The 15,192-nt window shown below is 48.6% G+C and overlaps 1 protein-coding gene across 2 annotated transcripts in view; it reads right to left on the reverse strand.

Annotated features, from left to right (window-relative positions):
- The window catches only part of TMEM132B (transmembrane protein 132B), a 543,321-nt gene that overhangs the window by 186,159 nt on the left and 341,970 nt on the right, over positions 1-15,192 (reverse strand). Inside the window, exon 1 of one of the 2 annotated variants that reach the window (XM_025189548.3) lies at positions 10,448-10,601. The exons of the other annotated variant lie outside the window; for it this stretch is intronic. Within the exon in view, the coding sequence (XP_025045333.2) occupies positions 10,448-10,452 (5 nt within the window). The 5' untranslated portion in view covers positions 10,453-10,601. Of the gene's footprint in view, positions 1-10,447; positions 10,602-15,192 lie in introns of those variants that run through there. 2 annotated transcript variants of the gene reach the window in all.

Consider the following 15,192-nt stretch of genomic DNA (forward strand, 5'->3'; position numbering starts at 1 on the left):
TTACCTGAAATAGCCGCTTCTGGATGAGCAGCACTCCCTCCCCCACCACTCCAAAGCTTTATTGCAATACATAAAAGCAGCGAGCTAATACAAATATTAATATAAAGACAGATATGACATCATAGTGAACTTACCTTTACAATTATTCCTTGTAATTGTTACTAGTTTTTGTTTTCCTTGATACAATTAAAAATCATCAGACTACCATTAAAAAATACATTTCTAGCTGTCAAGAAAAATGGAGCAAGTCATGTGAAAGAAGTCTCAAGTGTAACAGCAAGTTCTTCTCAACACTGGAAGTAAATTCATCTCTGCCCATAAGAATTATGTAAAATATCAAGAGTCCTAGCATTTAAGGTAAGTACAGAGCAAGCTTTATGAAAAATGTTGTCAGCTGTCACAAAATTATCTTTTTTACATGCATCTCTTTTCAGAATATTGTCTTTTATTTATTTTTTCCCCCATAAAAGAATTGCTCAGCTCTGGGAAACATATTAGCTGAAAGTTTTAGTTTGTTGTGCACTAGTGCCAGTTTTTCTTTCAGGAGCATTATGCTTACATCTCTCATAGCAGATGGTTATGCTGGAAGCCATTTGCTTCCATAATTTTAGTCTATCCTCTTTCAGGGAATTTGAAGATCTTAACTGGTTAACGTACTACAAAGGGAATGTTCCCACCTTTGATATTCACATTTCCACATCAAATGCTGTGAATCCGACATATCCACCCTGAATTACAGTATATACTTGAATGTAAGCCCAGTTGTTTATAAGCTGAACTACCCCTGCCCCCCGAACTTACAGAAAGAAAACAATAAAAAGTCACTGACCCATCTATATGGTGACTCCAGAGTACAGACTTCCAGTCCCAGTCCAGTCTGAACAACATTGGCTGGGAACAGCAAACAGCAACCAAAGGGAGATGAGAAGCTCCTTTTACCATTTTTTCTCTGTAAGTTTGAAGGGTCAGCTACAAAATATCTCTATGTATTGTGTCATGACTCGCAAACTCCTTATCTACTTCAATTCAAATTTGGTAGCAAAATTCCTTCTTAGTCTGAAATGTAGGTTACCAAGGAAAGTTTCCATTTATAAAAAGGAAAATAAGAACAACCCAGGAAACTACAGACCAGTTAGTTTAACTTCTGTGCCAGGGAAGATAATGGAGCAAGTAATTAAGGAAATCATCTGCAAACACTTGGAAGGTGGCAAGGTGATAGGGAACAGCCAGCATGGATTTGTAAAGAACAAATCATGTCAAACCAATCTGATAGCTTTCTTTGGTTTATAACGAGTCTTCTGGATAAGGGAAAAGCAGTGGATGTGGTATACCTAGACTTTAGCAAGGCAGTTGATACGGTCTCACATGATATTCTTAACAATAAATTAGGCAAATACAACTTAGATGGGGCTACTATACGATAGGTGCGTAACTGGCTGGATAACCGTACTCAGAGAGTAGATATTAATGGTTCACAATCCTGCTGGAAAGGTATAACAAGTAGGGTTCCACAGGGATCTGTTTTGGGACTGGCTCTGTTCAATATCTTTATCAACGACTTAGATATTAGCACAGAAAGTAAGCTTATTAAGTTTGCAGATGGTACCAAGCTGGGAGGGGTTGCGACTGCTCTGGAGGATAGGGTCATAATTCAAAATGATCTGGACGAATTGGAGAAATGGTCTGAGGTAAACAGGATGAAGTTTAATAAAGACAAATGCAAAGTGCTCCACTTAGGAAGGAAACATCAGTTTCACACATACAGAAAGGGAAGCGACGGTCTGGGAAGGAATACGGCAGAAAGGAATCTAGGGGTTATAGTGGACCACAAGCTGAATATGAGATAGCGGTGTGATGCTGTTGCAAAAAAAGCAAACATGATTCTGGGATGCATTAACAGGCGTGTTGTGAGCAAGACACAAAAAGTCATTCTTCCGCTCTACTCTGCGCTGGTTAGGCCTCAGTTGGAGTATTGTGTCCAGTTCTGGGCACCGCATTTCAAGGAAGATGTGGAAAAATTGGAGAGGGTCCAGAGAAGAGCAACAAGAATGATTAAAGGTCTAAAGAACATGACCTATGAAGGAAGGCTGAAAGAATTGGGTTTGTTTAGTTTGGAAAAGAGAAATTTTGAGGGGGGACATGCTAGCCGTTTTCAGATATCTAAAAGGGTATCATAGGGAGGAGGGAGAAAACTTGTTCATCTTGGCCTCTGAGGATAGAACAAGAAGCAATGGGCTTAAACTGCAGCAGGGGAGGTTTAGGTTGGACATTAGGAAAAAGTTCCTAACTGTCAGGGTGGTCAAACACTGGAATAAATTGCCCAGGCAGGTTGTGGAATCCCCATCTCTGGAGATATTTAGGAGTAGGTTAAATAAATGTCTATCAGGGATGGTCTAGACAGTATTTGGTCCTGTCATGAGGGCAGGGGACTGGACTCGATGACCTCTCAAGGTCCCTTCCAGTCAGGGCAGGATGGAGGCATGGGCGAGCCAGGCAGCTGCCCAGGTGCCAACCGATGGGGGGCGCCTGATGGCAGCTGTAAGGGGCACGCGGCATCCCTTACAGCTACCATCAGGCACTGCACGCCCGGCTCCCATAGCGCCGGCTCACCCGCATCCCCGCAGCGACAGCCAGCAACGTCTTTCCCCCACGACCATGGGACCCTACACAGCCCGGCGCGCGCAGCAGCAGCATCAGCTGGGCTGGACTGGGCTATGCTTGCGCCATGTGCCCTAGGGCGGGCCCAGGGCTGTGCGCCAGCAGCCGTAGCTGAGCCATGCATGTGCTGTGTGCCCCGGGGTCGGGCCCCGGGCTACACGCTAGTGGCTGTAGCCGGGCCACGCATGAGCCATGTGCCCTGGGGGTGGGATTGCGCACCCTAGGGGGTGGGCCTGCGGATGTGCCATGTGCCTGGGGGTGGCGCCACATGCCCATGCCCATGGCACCCGAATAACTCGAGCCGGCCCTGCTTCCAGTCCTAGTATTCTATGATTCTATGAAGGGAGCATCTCCCCTTCCTCTGATTTTTAGAGTTGAAGGAAAAATTTAGAAACTGAGTTGCAAAAGGAGCTGCTGCTAAGTTTGCATCCCAAGCTGCAGGAAGCAACCTGGGCTGAAGGACTTACTGGCTGCCGGCATGGAGCCTCTCAGCAGAGCTGAGCTGAGCTGAGCTGAACTGAACTGAAAGGCTCCGTGCTGGCATCTAGCAAGTCCTTCACCCTGCGTTGTTTACCAAGCCATGGGATGAACCCATTCATAAGCCAAGACCTGCACTTCACAGCAGGATTTTTTTTCCCCAAAGAGTTGTTTTATGAACAAGTATATATGGTAAATAGCTTCATTGACACGTGTCCTACAATTGACATGTAACTTTGCTGTTAAATATATCCAGATTTTGTAATATCCACTCCAACTCATCTGATGAAGTGGGTTTTACTCATGAAAGTTTATGACCTAATCCATTTGTTAGTCTCTAAGGAAATGCCTACACTAGGAAATTATTCTGAAATAACTTATTCCAATAATAGATTCAAAATAGCATGTCCACACTATGGGGAAGCCTTGAAATTAGTCCGAGGCAGGCTTCATTCATATGGATTCACTATCTCAACTTAGAGCCCCAGGAAACACTGGGGAATAATTAATTTGAATTACTCTGGAACTAGTTATTTTGAAGTTGTAACACCGGAGCATTCACACTACTGCTATTTTGAAATTAGCGTTATTTCTTATGGAAAGCAGGAGTTATTATTTTCAAATAACCAGCCTATTGTTTCAAAATAACAAGCTTGGTAATGCTTGTTATTTCAAAACTAGCCATAATTGGCGGGATTTTCAGGTCTCTCCTCTACATCAGTTTTCTCTCCTGAGCCTCCGATCTCTTGCTCTGTGTCTCTCTCTCTCCTCCTCCTCCTCTTACTGCCTCCCCCTCTCTCTCTCAGCTCTCCTCTGCCTTCTGCCTCTCTCTCCGTCTCTCTCTTTCTCTTCTCCTCCTCCTCCTGCCTCTCACTCTCTCTCCACTCTCCTCTGTCTCCGTCGGGGATGCATGCTCATCCAAGTCCTGCCCCCTGGGCGTATACGTCACTGCCCTGCCCCCCTTCGCATCCGCCATGCTGCATGGGGAGCGCAGACCCCAAACAGCCACTTGTACCGCTTGCTCCTGTGCGGTGGCCCATCTGAGCAGTGCAGAAGTCAGCCGAGCGCCACGGCAGGAGGAACAGCACTGCCCAGATGGAACAGCAAGCATGTCAGTGTTAGAGAATCACAGACATTGGGCTACTATATATTTCAAAATAAGGAGAGTTATATATATAGTAGCCCAGTGTCTGCGCATCTGTAACACTGACGTACACGCCCCCGGCTGTGTACGTCATCATCCCACCCCCCTTCCCCTTGCTCCGTGGCGGTTCGGGCCACAGGGCTCCCCAAACACCCCCCTGCCAGCGCTGCTTCCCTCCCCACTTCCTCCGCCCCCCATCCTTCCCTCCAGCCCCACAGGCCCCAATACCCCCCTCAGCTCTGCTTTCCACCCCCCTTCCGCTCCCTGCATGGTGCGTTGTGGCGCACTGCACTGCTCCCAGCTGAGCGGCGCTCCTGCTAGGCCCCGGTAGGGAAGCAAGTGGCAGCAAGCAGCCCTTTGGGATCCACACTCCCCACGCATGGGGAGCGCGGACCCCAAACAGCTGCTTGATGCTGCTTGCTCCCCCGCTGGGGCCCAGCTGAGCGAAAGGGGAGAGAGAGGCAGGAGGAGGAGGAGGAGAAGAGAAAGGGAGAGTGAGAGGCAGGAGGTGGAGGAGAGCTGAGAGAGAGGGGGGTAAGCAGTAGGAGAGAGAGAGAGGGTATGTCTACAATACAAAGTTAGTTCGAACTAACGGATGTTAGTTCGAACTAACTTTCATAGGCGCTACACTAGCGCTCCGTCAGTTCAAATTAAATTCAAACTAACGGAGCGCTTAGTTCGAACTAGGTAAACCTCATTCCACGAGGACTAAGCCTAGTTCGAACTTACTAGTTCGAATTAAGGGGTGTGTAGCCCCTTAATTCGAACTAGTGAGAGGCTAACCCTTCCCAGCTTTCCCTGGTGGCCACTCTGGCCAACACCAGGGAAACTCTACTGCCCCCAGCCCGGCCCCGGACCCCTTAAAGGGGCACGGGCTGGCTACGGGGTTTGTGCCAGTTGCAAGGCTGCCAGCACACCCAGCAGCTGACACCGCATGAGCCAGCGACCGGATGCCCCCCAGCCCTCCGCCTCTTCCTGGGACCAGCCTGGCGGCTCCCAGGACCCTGCCCGGGGCCACAAGAGGCGGGCGCCCACGTGGTCTAGCGCGGAGATTGTGAACCTCATCGAGGTTTGGGGGGAAGCCTCCAATGTCCACGATCTCCACACTAGCCACAGGAATGCGGCAGTCTACGGCTGCATAGTTGCCAGCCTGGCTGCAAGGGGCCACCAGCGCAGCCGGGAGCAGGTGTGCTGGAAAATAAAGGACCTGCGGCAGTCCTACTCCCGGGCCTGCCTGCCACGGGCCGACCCGGAGGCCTGTCCCCACTTCCAGGCTCTGGACCGCATCCTGGGGGCTCATGCCATCCCTGCCCCCCGGGAGGTGATAAACCCCAGGGCAGAGGGACCGCTCCCAGATACCGAGGAGGAGGAGGAGAAGGAGGGCTCCGAGAGCCAGGAGCCTGCTGGCAGCCTGCCCAGGACCCAGGACACCCGAGGCACCCCACAGAGCCGCTCGCCTGTGTCGTCTGAGGCCGGGGAGGCATCCACATGTGAGTACCATCATGCTCCCCTTATGTGTACAGGGGGCTGGGGCGAGAGGGAGCCCAGGGACCGTGCGCCTGGGCCTTTCCCACCATGGAGCAGCAGCTGGGGATGCTGCAGGGGTCCTGGCCTTGCAGAGGGGGGCTGGGTTTCACACACCTGGGTCCCTGGGGTAATTGACCACTGTTCTTGTTTCACCACAGCCGCAGCACCTGGGACTGCAGGGCGCACCACCCCACCTGCAGCAGCCGCCCGCGCCCAAGCCAGCAGGAGAGCCAGGAACCAAGAGGACTACCAGAGGCGGCACCTCCAGTTCCTGGAGCACCAGCTCCGCATCCAGGACCACTGGGTCCAGGAGGACCTGAGGCTGCGCCGGAGGAGCTTGGAGGCACTGGAGGAGCAGGGCCGTGCCCTGCAAGGCCACCTCCAGAGCCTGCTCAACCGCTTCCCATTTCCTCCTGCTTCTGCTCCCCCTGCTACCCCTGCTCCTCCTGCTCCTCCTGCTCCCTCTCCTGCTCCCCCTGCTCCCCCTCTTGCTCCCCCTGCTCCCCCTCCTACTCCCCCTGCTCCCACTCCTCCTTCCTCCACACCCCCCATCCCTCCTGCCCCACACTCCACAACCATTCCCCACCAACGCCCCCGGACCCGCAGTGTGGCGAGACGGGAGAGGCAGCCGGACTCCCACCCCTGAGCTTTCCTTTCCCTTCCTCCCTTCCCTCCCCTTCCAGCTCCCTCATCCCAGGTTTCGCCCTCTCCTCTCCCACCCTCATTCCTCCCTCCCCCCACCCCAGTTATGTTAAATAAAAAGACGTTTTTGTTTGAAAAACAGGTATCTTTATTTGACAGTAGGTAGGGAGGGGTAAGGGGAAGGGGGGTAGGGTGGAAGAAGGCCCCAGTGGGGCATGCAAGGGAGAGGTCAGTCCTCCTCCTCCACCAAGAAGCTCTCCCGCAGGGCTTCCCGGATCCGGACGGCTCCCCCGCTGGGCTTCCCGGATGGCGGCGGTGCGGGGCTGACCGTAGTGGCCATCCATGTGGTCAGCCTCAGCCATCCAGGCTGGCAGGAAAGCCTCCCCCTTTCTCTCACATAAATTGTGGAGCACACAACATGCTGCCACCACAGGAGGGATGTTGTGCTCGGCCAGGTCCAGACGGGTGAGGAGGCATCGAAAGCGGGCTTTCAGTCGCCTGAAGGTCCCCTCCACCACGATGCGGGCCCTGGTCAGCCTGGCATTGAAGGCCTGGCGGGAGGGATTGAGGTGCCCCATGTAGGGCTTCATCAGCCACGGCTGCAGTGGGTAGGCGGCATCCCCCACCAGGCACACGGGCATGTCAACGTCCCCGACCCTGATGTGGCGGTCGGGGAAGAAGGTCCCGGCCTGCAGCCGCTGGCACACGGAGGAGTTGCGGTACACCCGGGCGTCGTGTGCTTTGAGGGACCAGCCCACATTAATGTCCGTGAACTGTCCCCGGTGGTCACACACGGCCTGCAGGAGGATGGAGAAGTACCCCTTGTGGTTCACGTAACGGGACACCTGGTGTTCCAGGGCATGGATGGGGATGTGCGTCCCATCAATGCCCCCCCCCCCCCCGCAGTTGGGGAAGCCGAGGGCGCCGAATCCCCGGATGACGGCGTCCGGGTCGGCGAGGCGGACCACCCTGCAGAGCAGCACCTGGTTGATGGCCTTGACCATCTGCGGAGAGACACAGCAAAGCGCCAATCAGTGGGGCACCCGGGTGGCTGGGAGCATTCGTGCCCTGGCAGTGCCCCACGCCCCACTCCCGGAAGCAACCCCCCTGGTGGCATGTAGTACTGCCGGTGCGGGGCACTTTCGCCTCTTACCGCCCCCCCTTTGTCCCTGGGGCGGCCCATCCCCTCCTTGCAGCTCCCCTTCTTCCCCGGCGCAGTGGCTGACGAGTGCCATACCTGCATGAGCACCGCTCCGATGGTGGATCTCCCCACACCGAACTGGTTCCTGACGGATCAGTAGCTGTCCGGCGTGGAGAGCTTCCAGAGGGTGATGGCCACCCGCTTCTGGAGGGGGATGGCGGGCCTCATGCGAGTGTCCCTTCTGCGCAGGGCAGGGGCGAGCCACTCGCAGAGCTCCAGGAAGGTGTCCCTCCTCATCCTGAAGTTCTGGGTCCACTGTCGGTCTTCCCAGCGCTCCAGGACGATGCGGTCCCACCAGTCGCTGCTGGTGTCCAGACGCCAGATGCGGCGGGGCACGCCGGAGCCACGGCCCCCAGGGTGGCCAGGTGGAGAGGCGGGGGGGGCTGATATGCACCAGGTGGTGCCAGGCAGCCTCAAGCCATTGCTGGCAGGCTTGCAGCAGCAAGTCCAGAAAGTGCACCAGAAGGTGCCTGGCGAGCTCTGGCTCCATGTTGCCACCTGCGGCGGTGTCCCCGAAGGGAAGCACTAACACACACGGGCACAGAGACCAACACTTTGCTGTCCCTCAGCGAGGTTGGCAAGCAAGCAGGAAAAGCTGAGAACTGGCTGTCCAGGGGGGGTCCCTTTAAGCACGAGCCTCAGATAGCCTCAGACAGCAGCCACACAAAGCAACTACTGACCTGATGCCCTGCCAGAACCGGTTTCAGCTGCCCTTAAATGCGCCCCTGCGTCCAATCAGTGTGGACGCGCTAGTTCGAATTAGCAAAACGCTAATTCGAACTAGTTTTTAGGTCTAGCTGCGTTAGTTCGAATTAGCTTAGTTCAAATTAACTAATTCGAACTAAGTTAGTTCGAACTAACTTTGTAGTGTAGACATACCCAGAGAGAGAGAGAGAGAGAGAGAGAGCGCACTTAGGAGAGAAGACCTGAAAATCCCGTCTTATGACAGGCTAATTGGCTAGTTTGTAAATAACTCCCTAGTGTAGACAGGGCTAAGCTGCCATAGGACTATTCCGTTTCTGACATATTTGTTTATGGTATGTCTACACTGTATGGCTACTTTGAAATAAGCTATTCTGGAATAGTCTAGTAGCACCCTGAAGACTAACAAAACATGTAGATAGTATCATGAGCTTTCGTGGGCACAACCCACTTCTTCAGATGACAGGAGTATTAGAAGTCCAGATCCAAGAATAAATAAGGGAAGCAGCAGGGGAGAGAAAAAAGGAGAGGAGGAAAAAAAGAGACAATGAGTAGATGGTTCAAACCTTCCTTTATTTATTCTTGGATCTGGACTTCTAATACTCCTGTTATCTGAAGAATTGGTTTGGGCCCACAAAAGGTCATGATATCACCTACATATTTTGTTAGTCTTTAAGGTGCTACTAGAGTATTTGTTGTTTTTTAAGTCTTTCCTGTTACCGACTAACTCGGCTACCTCGCTGAAGCTTTTATTCCAGAAATAGCTTATTTCAAAATAGCACATTTACTCTGTAAAGAAGTCTCAAAATTAGTCTGAGGTAGTCTTCCCTAATGTGCTATCTCTATTTAGAGCCCCAGTAGGCACTGGGGAGGAATAACTTGGAATGGCCCTGGTGAGGGGCTATTTCAAAATAGCAGTAATGGAGCGTCTACTCAGGCCTTATTTCAAAATAGCTATTTCAGAATAGGCATTATGTCTCATAGAATGAGGTTTACAGATTCGGGAATAAGCCGTCCGTTATTTCAAAATTATTTCAAAATCATGGAATGGCTGTGTAAACACTCGCATTGTTGTTTTGAAATTAACGCTAGTTATCTCAAAATAATGGTGCAGTGTAGACACACCCTTAGATAGTTTTACGGACGTGCTAAAAATAAAGCACGCATCCACTTTAATCATCTTTTGCCTCAGATTTCCACCAACAACTAACATACCTCTTACTCAAACAATTCACCATCTCTGGAACTGAAATGTTCAAATGACTCGGAGTGTGAGGGGCATAGGGAAAGCTGAGCACAGCATCAAACCCTGAAGATTATCAGATTTCAAAGCTGAGAGTCTGATAAAGAATACTCTGCTAGCAGCCCTTTCTCATTTATACCCAGAGGGTTATCTCAAACACCTTTGCTGACTTCATTTGTATCAGCATGATCAACCTTTTGGTATTACTACTGGTACTTTCAAGTACATCACTTGTATTTACTAAGAAAATTCCAACTCTTTTGGGCTAGTTTAAAAAAAAAACAGCATGATAAGACAGTAGCTAAATGTATACTGATTGCAGTAATTGCATCCCTTCCTCTGTCGGAAAGTCTTGTATTGTATTTCTAATATGTGCTGATAAGTGCATTCACAACATGATTAACTGCCTCAAGACAAGAATGGCTATTATGTTTAACAGACTGATTAGTAAGTGACGGAGCTGCAAACTGTACTCATAGCAAATTGGCTGCTTTTAAATTACAGCAGCTTTTTTATTGTTCCATTTTTAAAATGCAATGGTTTGTTACAGGTCCTAACTGATGATCAGTAAGAGAGGAATACTGTGCTTTCAGCTTCTAATATTCCAATCTCAATTAAATTGTTTCACATTTTCCTTTTAATTACAGAGGAATCTGTACACTACACCTCTCCCCCCTTGTTCAGCAACTGCCAAAAAGTATCCCTGGGTATAATTCTAATCCACCTAGAGGGCCTACCTCTATTAAGCAACCAATTTTTGTTGGTCCTTTGAGTGGTCAACTATGAAAGGATTTACTGTATTCTTCCTAGAATCTGACTGTAAATCCCTCTCCACACCATTGTGAGTTCCTACCTCATGATTTTTGCAGCACCTCCATTAATCCTCAGAGTGGTGAGAAAATAGGATGGAAAACCAGGCTTTCCACTCTGAAGGCATCTTGGATCAGAAATAAAAGAAGAGGCTGCCTCCTGAACTCATTTCAGTCATTCCAGCTCCCAAGTTCCGGCCTGATGTAACAAAGGCCATTTATTCCTTCACTGTAGTGAGCTTTCATGTAGCCCACTCTACTTTATTATAATAAAGTCTGGGATCTGGGTGTCTAACCCCTTAGGTTCTCCTGAAAATCACACTCAAAATCCTTGTACATGTTTTCACTGAATGTCTCTTATATGCAGATGTCTCTTATATGTTAATTATCATGTGCACTGTGGGGCATCTAAAAGCCCCACCATGGACCTGCATCCCACTGGGCCAGGTGCTGTGCAAACGCAGTAGGAACAAACTTCCCCCTCAGAGAGAATGTTCCAGAGATGAATCCCTGCCATTCAACAGTCTCACAAGAGTAGGTGACTCTATCCCAGCTAACCCAAAAGGGTTTGGCAGCATAGAATGCAAATGATAATCCTGCAAAGACAATACTGTGTTTGATACCTGACAGATGAAATTCATCTGTCTCTGAGCTTTTCTGCTTTCCACATCTTCCCTTACTAGCTGCAGAGAGAGAATTCGGTATTCCTTTTGCTAGAGACCCCTTTATCAAGAGGCTCTTAAAGGCTCTTACAGGAGCCACGTCCAGATGTCTTGCTGCAAGGAAAATTATGATGGCAAAAAGCCTTTGAAAAAGAAGGACATAAAATGGGGAAATCCAAATCTCTCAGAGCATTTACCCAATGGAGGAAAGGCACTTCAGAGGTCTTGGCAAGAAAACCACAGCAATCATGTCACTCTTAGGAAGAGAAAACTGATGCTGTGGCCAATTTTCCATCTACAAACAAACAAAAAAAATAGAAAAGAGACAAAGGGAGAGAGAGAGAGAGATACTGGATCATTTTTAATCCATATATCTCAAAGCATTCCACAAAGTTAGATAAGCAGCGGCAGCATCCCAGCTCAACTGATGGGCAAACTGAGACACAAAGCCAAAAAGCTATTAAGTGATTTGTCCAAGATCAGAAAACAAGTCGGCAACAGAGCTGGGAAGAGAATCCACCAATCCTGATTCACAATCCTGACCCATTTCTTTTGAATCCCAATTGCCTCCTTCTAATTCTAACAGCCAAGATGTTTTTGTTGGACACATACATCAGGTGCATTGACCTGCACAATCACCAATAACTAGCATCACACATTGTCCAGTTCAATGCTCCAGGATCCCAGAGCCTTTTTTATTTTATTTTGCCACACTGACCATACGAGAAGTTCAGTTAATGGACATATGCCTGATACTGCCCCAATTATGCTCATGGGCACTTTACCAATAGCTTCAGTAAGGGCAGAATCAAGCCATATTTGCTGAAAATAAATCTAACCTGTTTGAGGTCCATAAAAGAGAAATCACAATAAACAGCGAGCTGTGACTTGGGAAAATCCAAGTTTCACTTTTTTTTATTTTTCATTCAAAAAGGCCCTACAAAATATTATAAGATCTCATTAGATATATTTTTGATAAGCAGTGAGCTAAAATCTCGGCCTCTCTCTGATATCTCCTTGTGGACATGTAGCTGTCAAATCAAGCTCACCATAGCTAAACCAGTTCTTAATCTCCCCCTCCCAAATCCTGCCAGCTACTGTCTTTCAACAGTATATTCCTGCCTGTCACTCCAGCTATGTCTATGCTGCAGCTGGAAACATGCTTCCCAGCATGGGTACAGACACATGCTAGCTCATTAGAAACAGATGTGTAGCCAGGATCACATGGATGGCAGCTAAGGCTAGCTGCTTAAGTACACACTGACCAGGATCTCTTGGTATGTACTAAACAGTGGTGGACAATCTGCGGCCCATCTGGGTTCTATGTGTAGCACATAAGATGTTTTGTTTACTCTTGCCAGATTCCGCTGGTTACCATCTGCATAGGTTTTTTTTCTGCCGTTATTACTGAAGTGACTGTCATGCCCCCCATGCTTTATGAAAATTGGCTTATGAATATGAATATGCATAACTCAAAGGTGCTTTATGCAAAACATGTCATGCAACATGTCAATTTTATATTTACAATCTGCTGGATCTTTCTAGCCTATTTTTGGGAACGTATCATTCTTATGTGAAGTTAGAAATATAAAGTGTGAATCTGTTTATAATTCTAAATGTGCTAATGAGGGTCATTACTGATACCCCCCACCCTCTCCCCCGAAACATAATGGTTCAGTGACCAAATCAATGACCTCTGGATAGTCTTGTTTGTCCTGTAAGCCCTAACAGTGGTTGGTCCTAGAAAGGCATGTGACCATGCCACATAGTATTAATGTAGTAATGTTGTTACTTCAACATTGTGCCTTGGATGGGGAAACCAGAGGATGTGAGCTAGCAGAACAGAGTGGTAGGGAGCCCACAGAGCAGAAAGGTGGGTTTCAGTGGTATGATCAGCACACCGGGGAGAACCCCAAGGGAACTTCTGTAATTTTAACCTGTGATGTTCACATAAAGCACGGGCACATGAAGTGAAGTGCGTGCTGATTGCAGACAACATTGACTGTGAGAGTCATGCGCTCCCTCTGCAGCCAATCGAAGTGCTGCTATGGTTCAATCCTCACATTTCACACATTCTAGGTACGTAAGAATAGTTTAGCAAAACTACCCTATCCTGGGAGACAATCCTGATTATGACAATCTTGCAGCCCACCAAGATGAAGGAAGGCCACTTATGCAGCCAACTCAATAGCTTGCATTGCCCATCCCTTGTACTAAGGCATGTAGCCTGGATTGCCGCCTGTGCTACCCCCAGCTACACTGCAATCTTTAGTGCACTAACATGAGAAGAGATAGTGAATCTATGTAGCTGCACTGGGAAGCACGCTACATAGTAGATGTACCCTTAAGCCCATAACCATAACCTGAATGGCATCTTCAACTCAGACCTTTCTCAAAGTTCTCATGTCCACCCGATGTCAAAATTTTGCAGTTTCTTTCTTCATAACATCGCCAAGACACAGTGTCTTCTCTTGTCATTCCATACAACTAAAACTCTTTTTTCAGCCTCTCATCACCTCACCTTTCACATCTGCAACATCCTATTTTTGCTCTTGACAAATGCCATCATGTTATCATGCCCCATCCAAAATGATCCTGCAAAGGCTATTCCCCTAGCAAGTCACTTCAACATCCTCAGCTATCTGTTTGCATCCTCTACTGGCTCTCCCTTCTCTAGCACACCTAACAAATGGCTTGCCTTTATATTGAAGGCTCTTTGAAATCTACTGCCACCCTACCTAGCATCTCTCTTTCAGTATCGAAAGGCCAGTTCCCATCTCCAGTCTGCCAACTTCTATTAGGCACGTGTAATGTTTTCAAACAAGCTTCATGCTCTCTCCCATGCTGTCCCTGATGCTTGGGAGGCACTTCCCAGCAACATCCATAAAACCAACGCATGACAGTAGAACCTGAGAGTTATGAGCACCTCGGGAACGGAGGCTGTTTATAACTCTGACATGTTCGTAACGCTGAACAAAACATTATGCCTGGTCTTTCAAAAGTTTGCAGCTGGATGTTGACTTAATACAGCTCTGAAACTTCCATTTGCAGAAGAAAAATGCTGCTTTTAACCTTCTTAATTTAATTGAAAGAAGCACAGAAACAGTTTCCTTACCTTGTCAAATCTTTTCTTAAAACTTTCACTTTATTTTTAATAGTTTATGTTTAACACAGTACTGTATTTGCCCAATGTTTGCTTGTTTGTTTTTTGTCTCTGCTGTTGTATGAGTATATATTTCCAGTAAATGAGGTGTGTAGCTGACTGGTCAGTTCACAGCTCAGGTGTTCATCGAACTGAGGTTCTATCATTATATTGTCTACAAACACTTGAACACTGTGCTTAGACCCTGGGTGGGCAAATTTCTGCCCCACAGGCTGGATCCAGTCCACAGGGTTAGCCCCTGGCAGACCTCCACTCTATATTTACCTATGCCTCTGCAAGTATTGATTATCACAGTTCTTATTGATCACAGATTGCCATTGGCAGCCAAATGGAACTACAGGAAATGTTGTCCCAGTAAATGCCACTTCTTGTTGCTCCAATTGGCTGCAAAAGGTGATCCTTGGCCTATGAGAGATGCGATCACCCAATACTTGTGGAGGTGCAGGTAAATATAGCAGCGGTGGCCCACCTGGGATAACCTTGGCAGACCAACGTTTTCTTATTGCCCAAGCCTGGCTGAGACCATAGCCTATCCCACTGACCAGTATTCTCGTAGGGTATGTCTACACTACAAAGTTAATTCGAACTAACAACCGTTAGTTCAAATTAACTTTAATAGCGGCTATACATGCAAATCACTATTTCACGTTTAATTCGAACTAGCAGAGCGCTTAATTCAAACTTGGTAAACCTCATTCAAGGAGGACTAATGCCTAGTTTGAATAAGTAGTTTGAATTAAGGGCTGTGTAGCCACTTAATTCGAACTAGCTGGAGGCCAGCCCTTCCCAGGCTGCCCTGGTGGCCACTCTGGGCCAAACTAGGGAAACTCTTCTGCTCCCCTCCCAGCCCCGAGCCCTTACAGGGTCATGGTCTGGCTACAGTGCTTGTGCCAGTTGCAAGCCTGCCAGCACCCAGCCAGCAGACCCTGCACCTAGCACGCCATGAACTAGCCACCCGCTGCCA

The sequence above is a fragment of the Pelodiscus sinensis genome, chromosome Z (assembly GCF_052426305.1).
Source record: "Pelodiscus sinensis isolate ZL-2025 chromosome Z, ASM5242630v1, whole genome shotgun sequence".
In the NCBI taxonomy this organism is placed as follows: Eukaryota; Metazoa; Chordata; order Testudines; family Trionychidae; genus Pelodiscus; species Pelodiscus sinensis.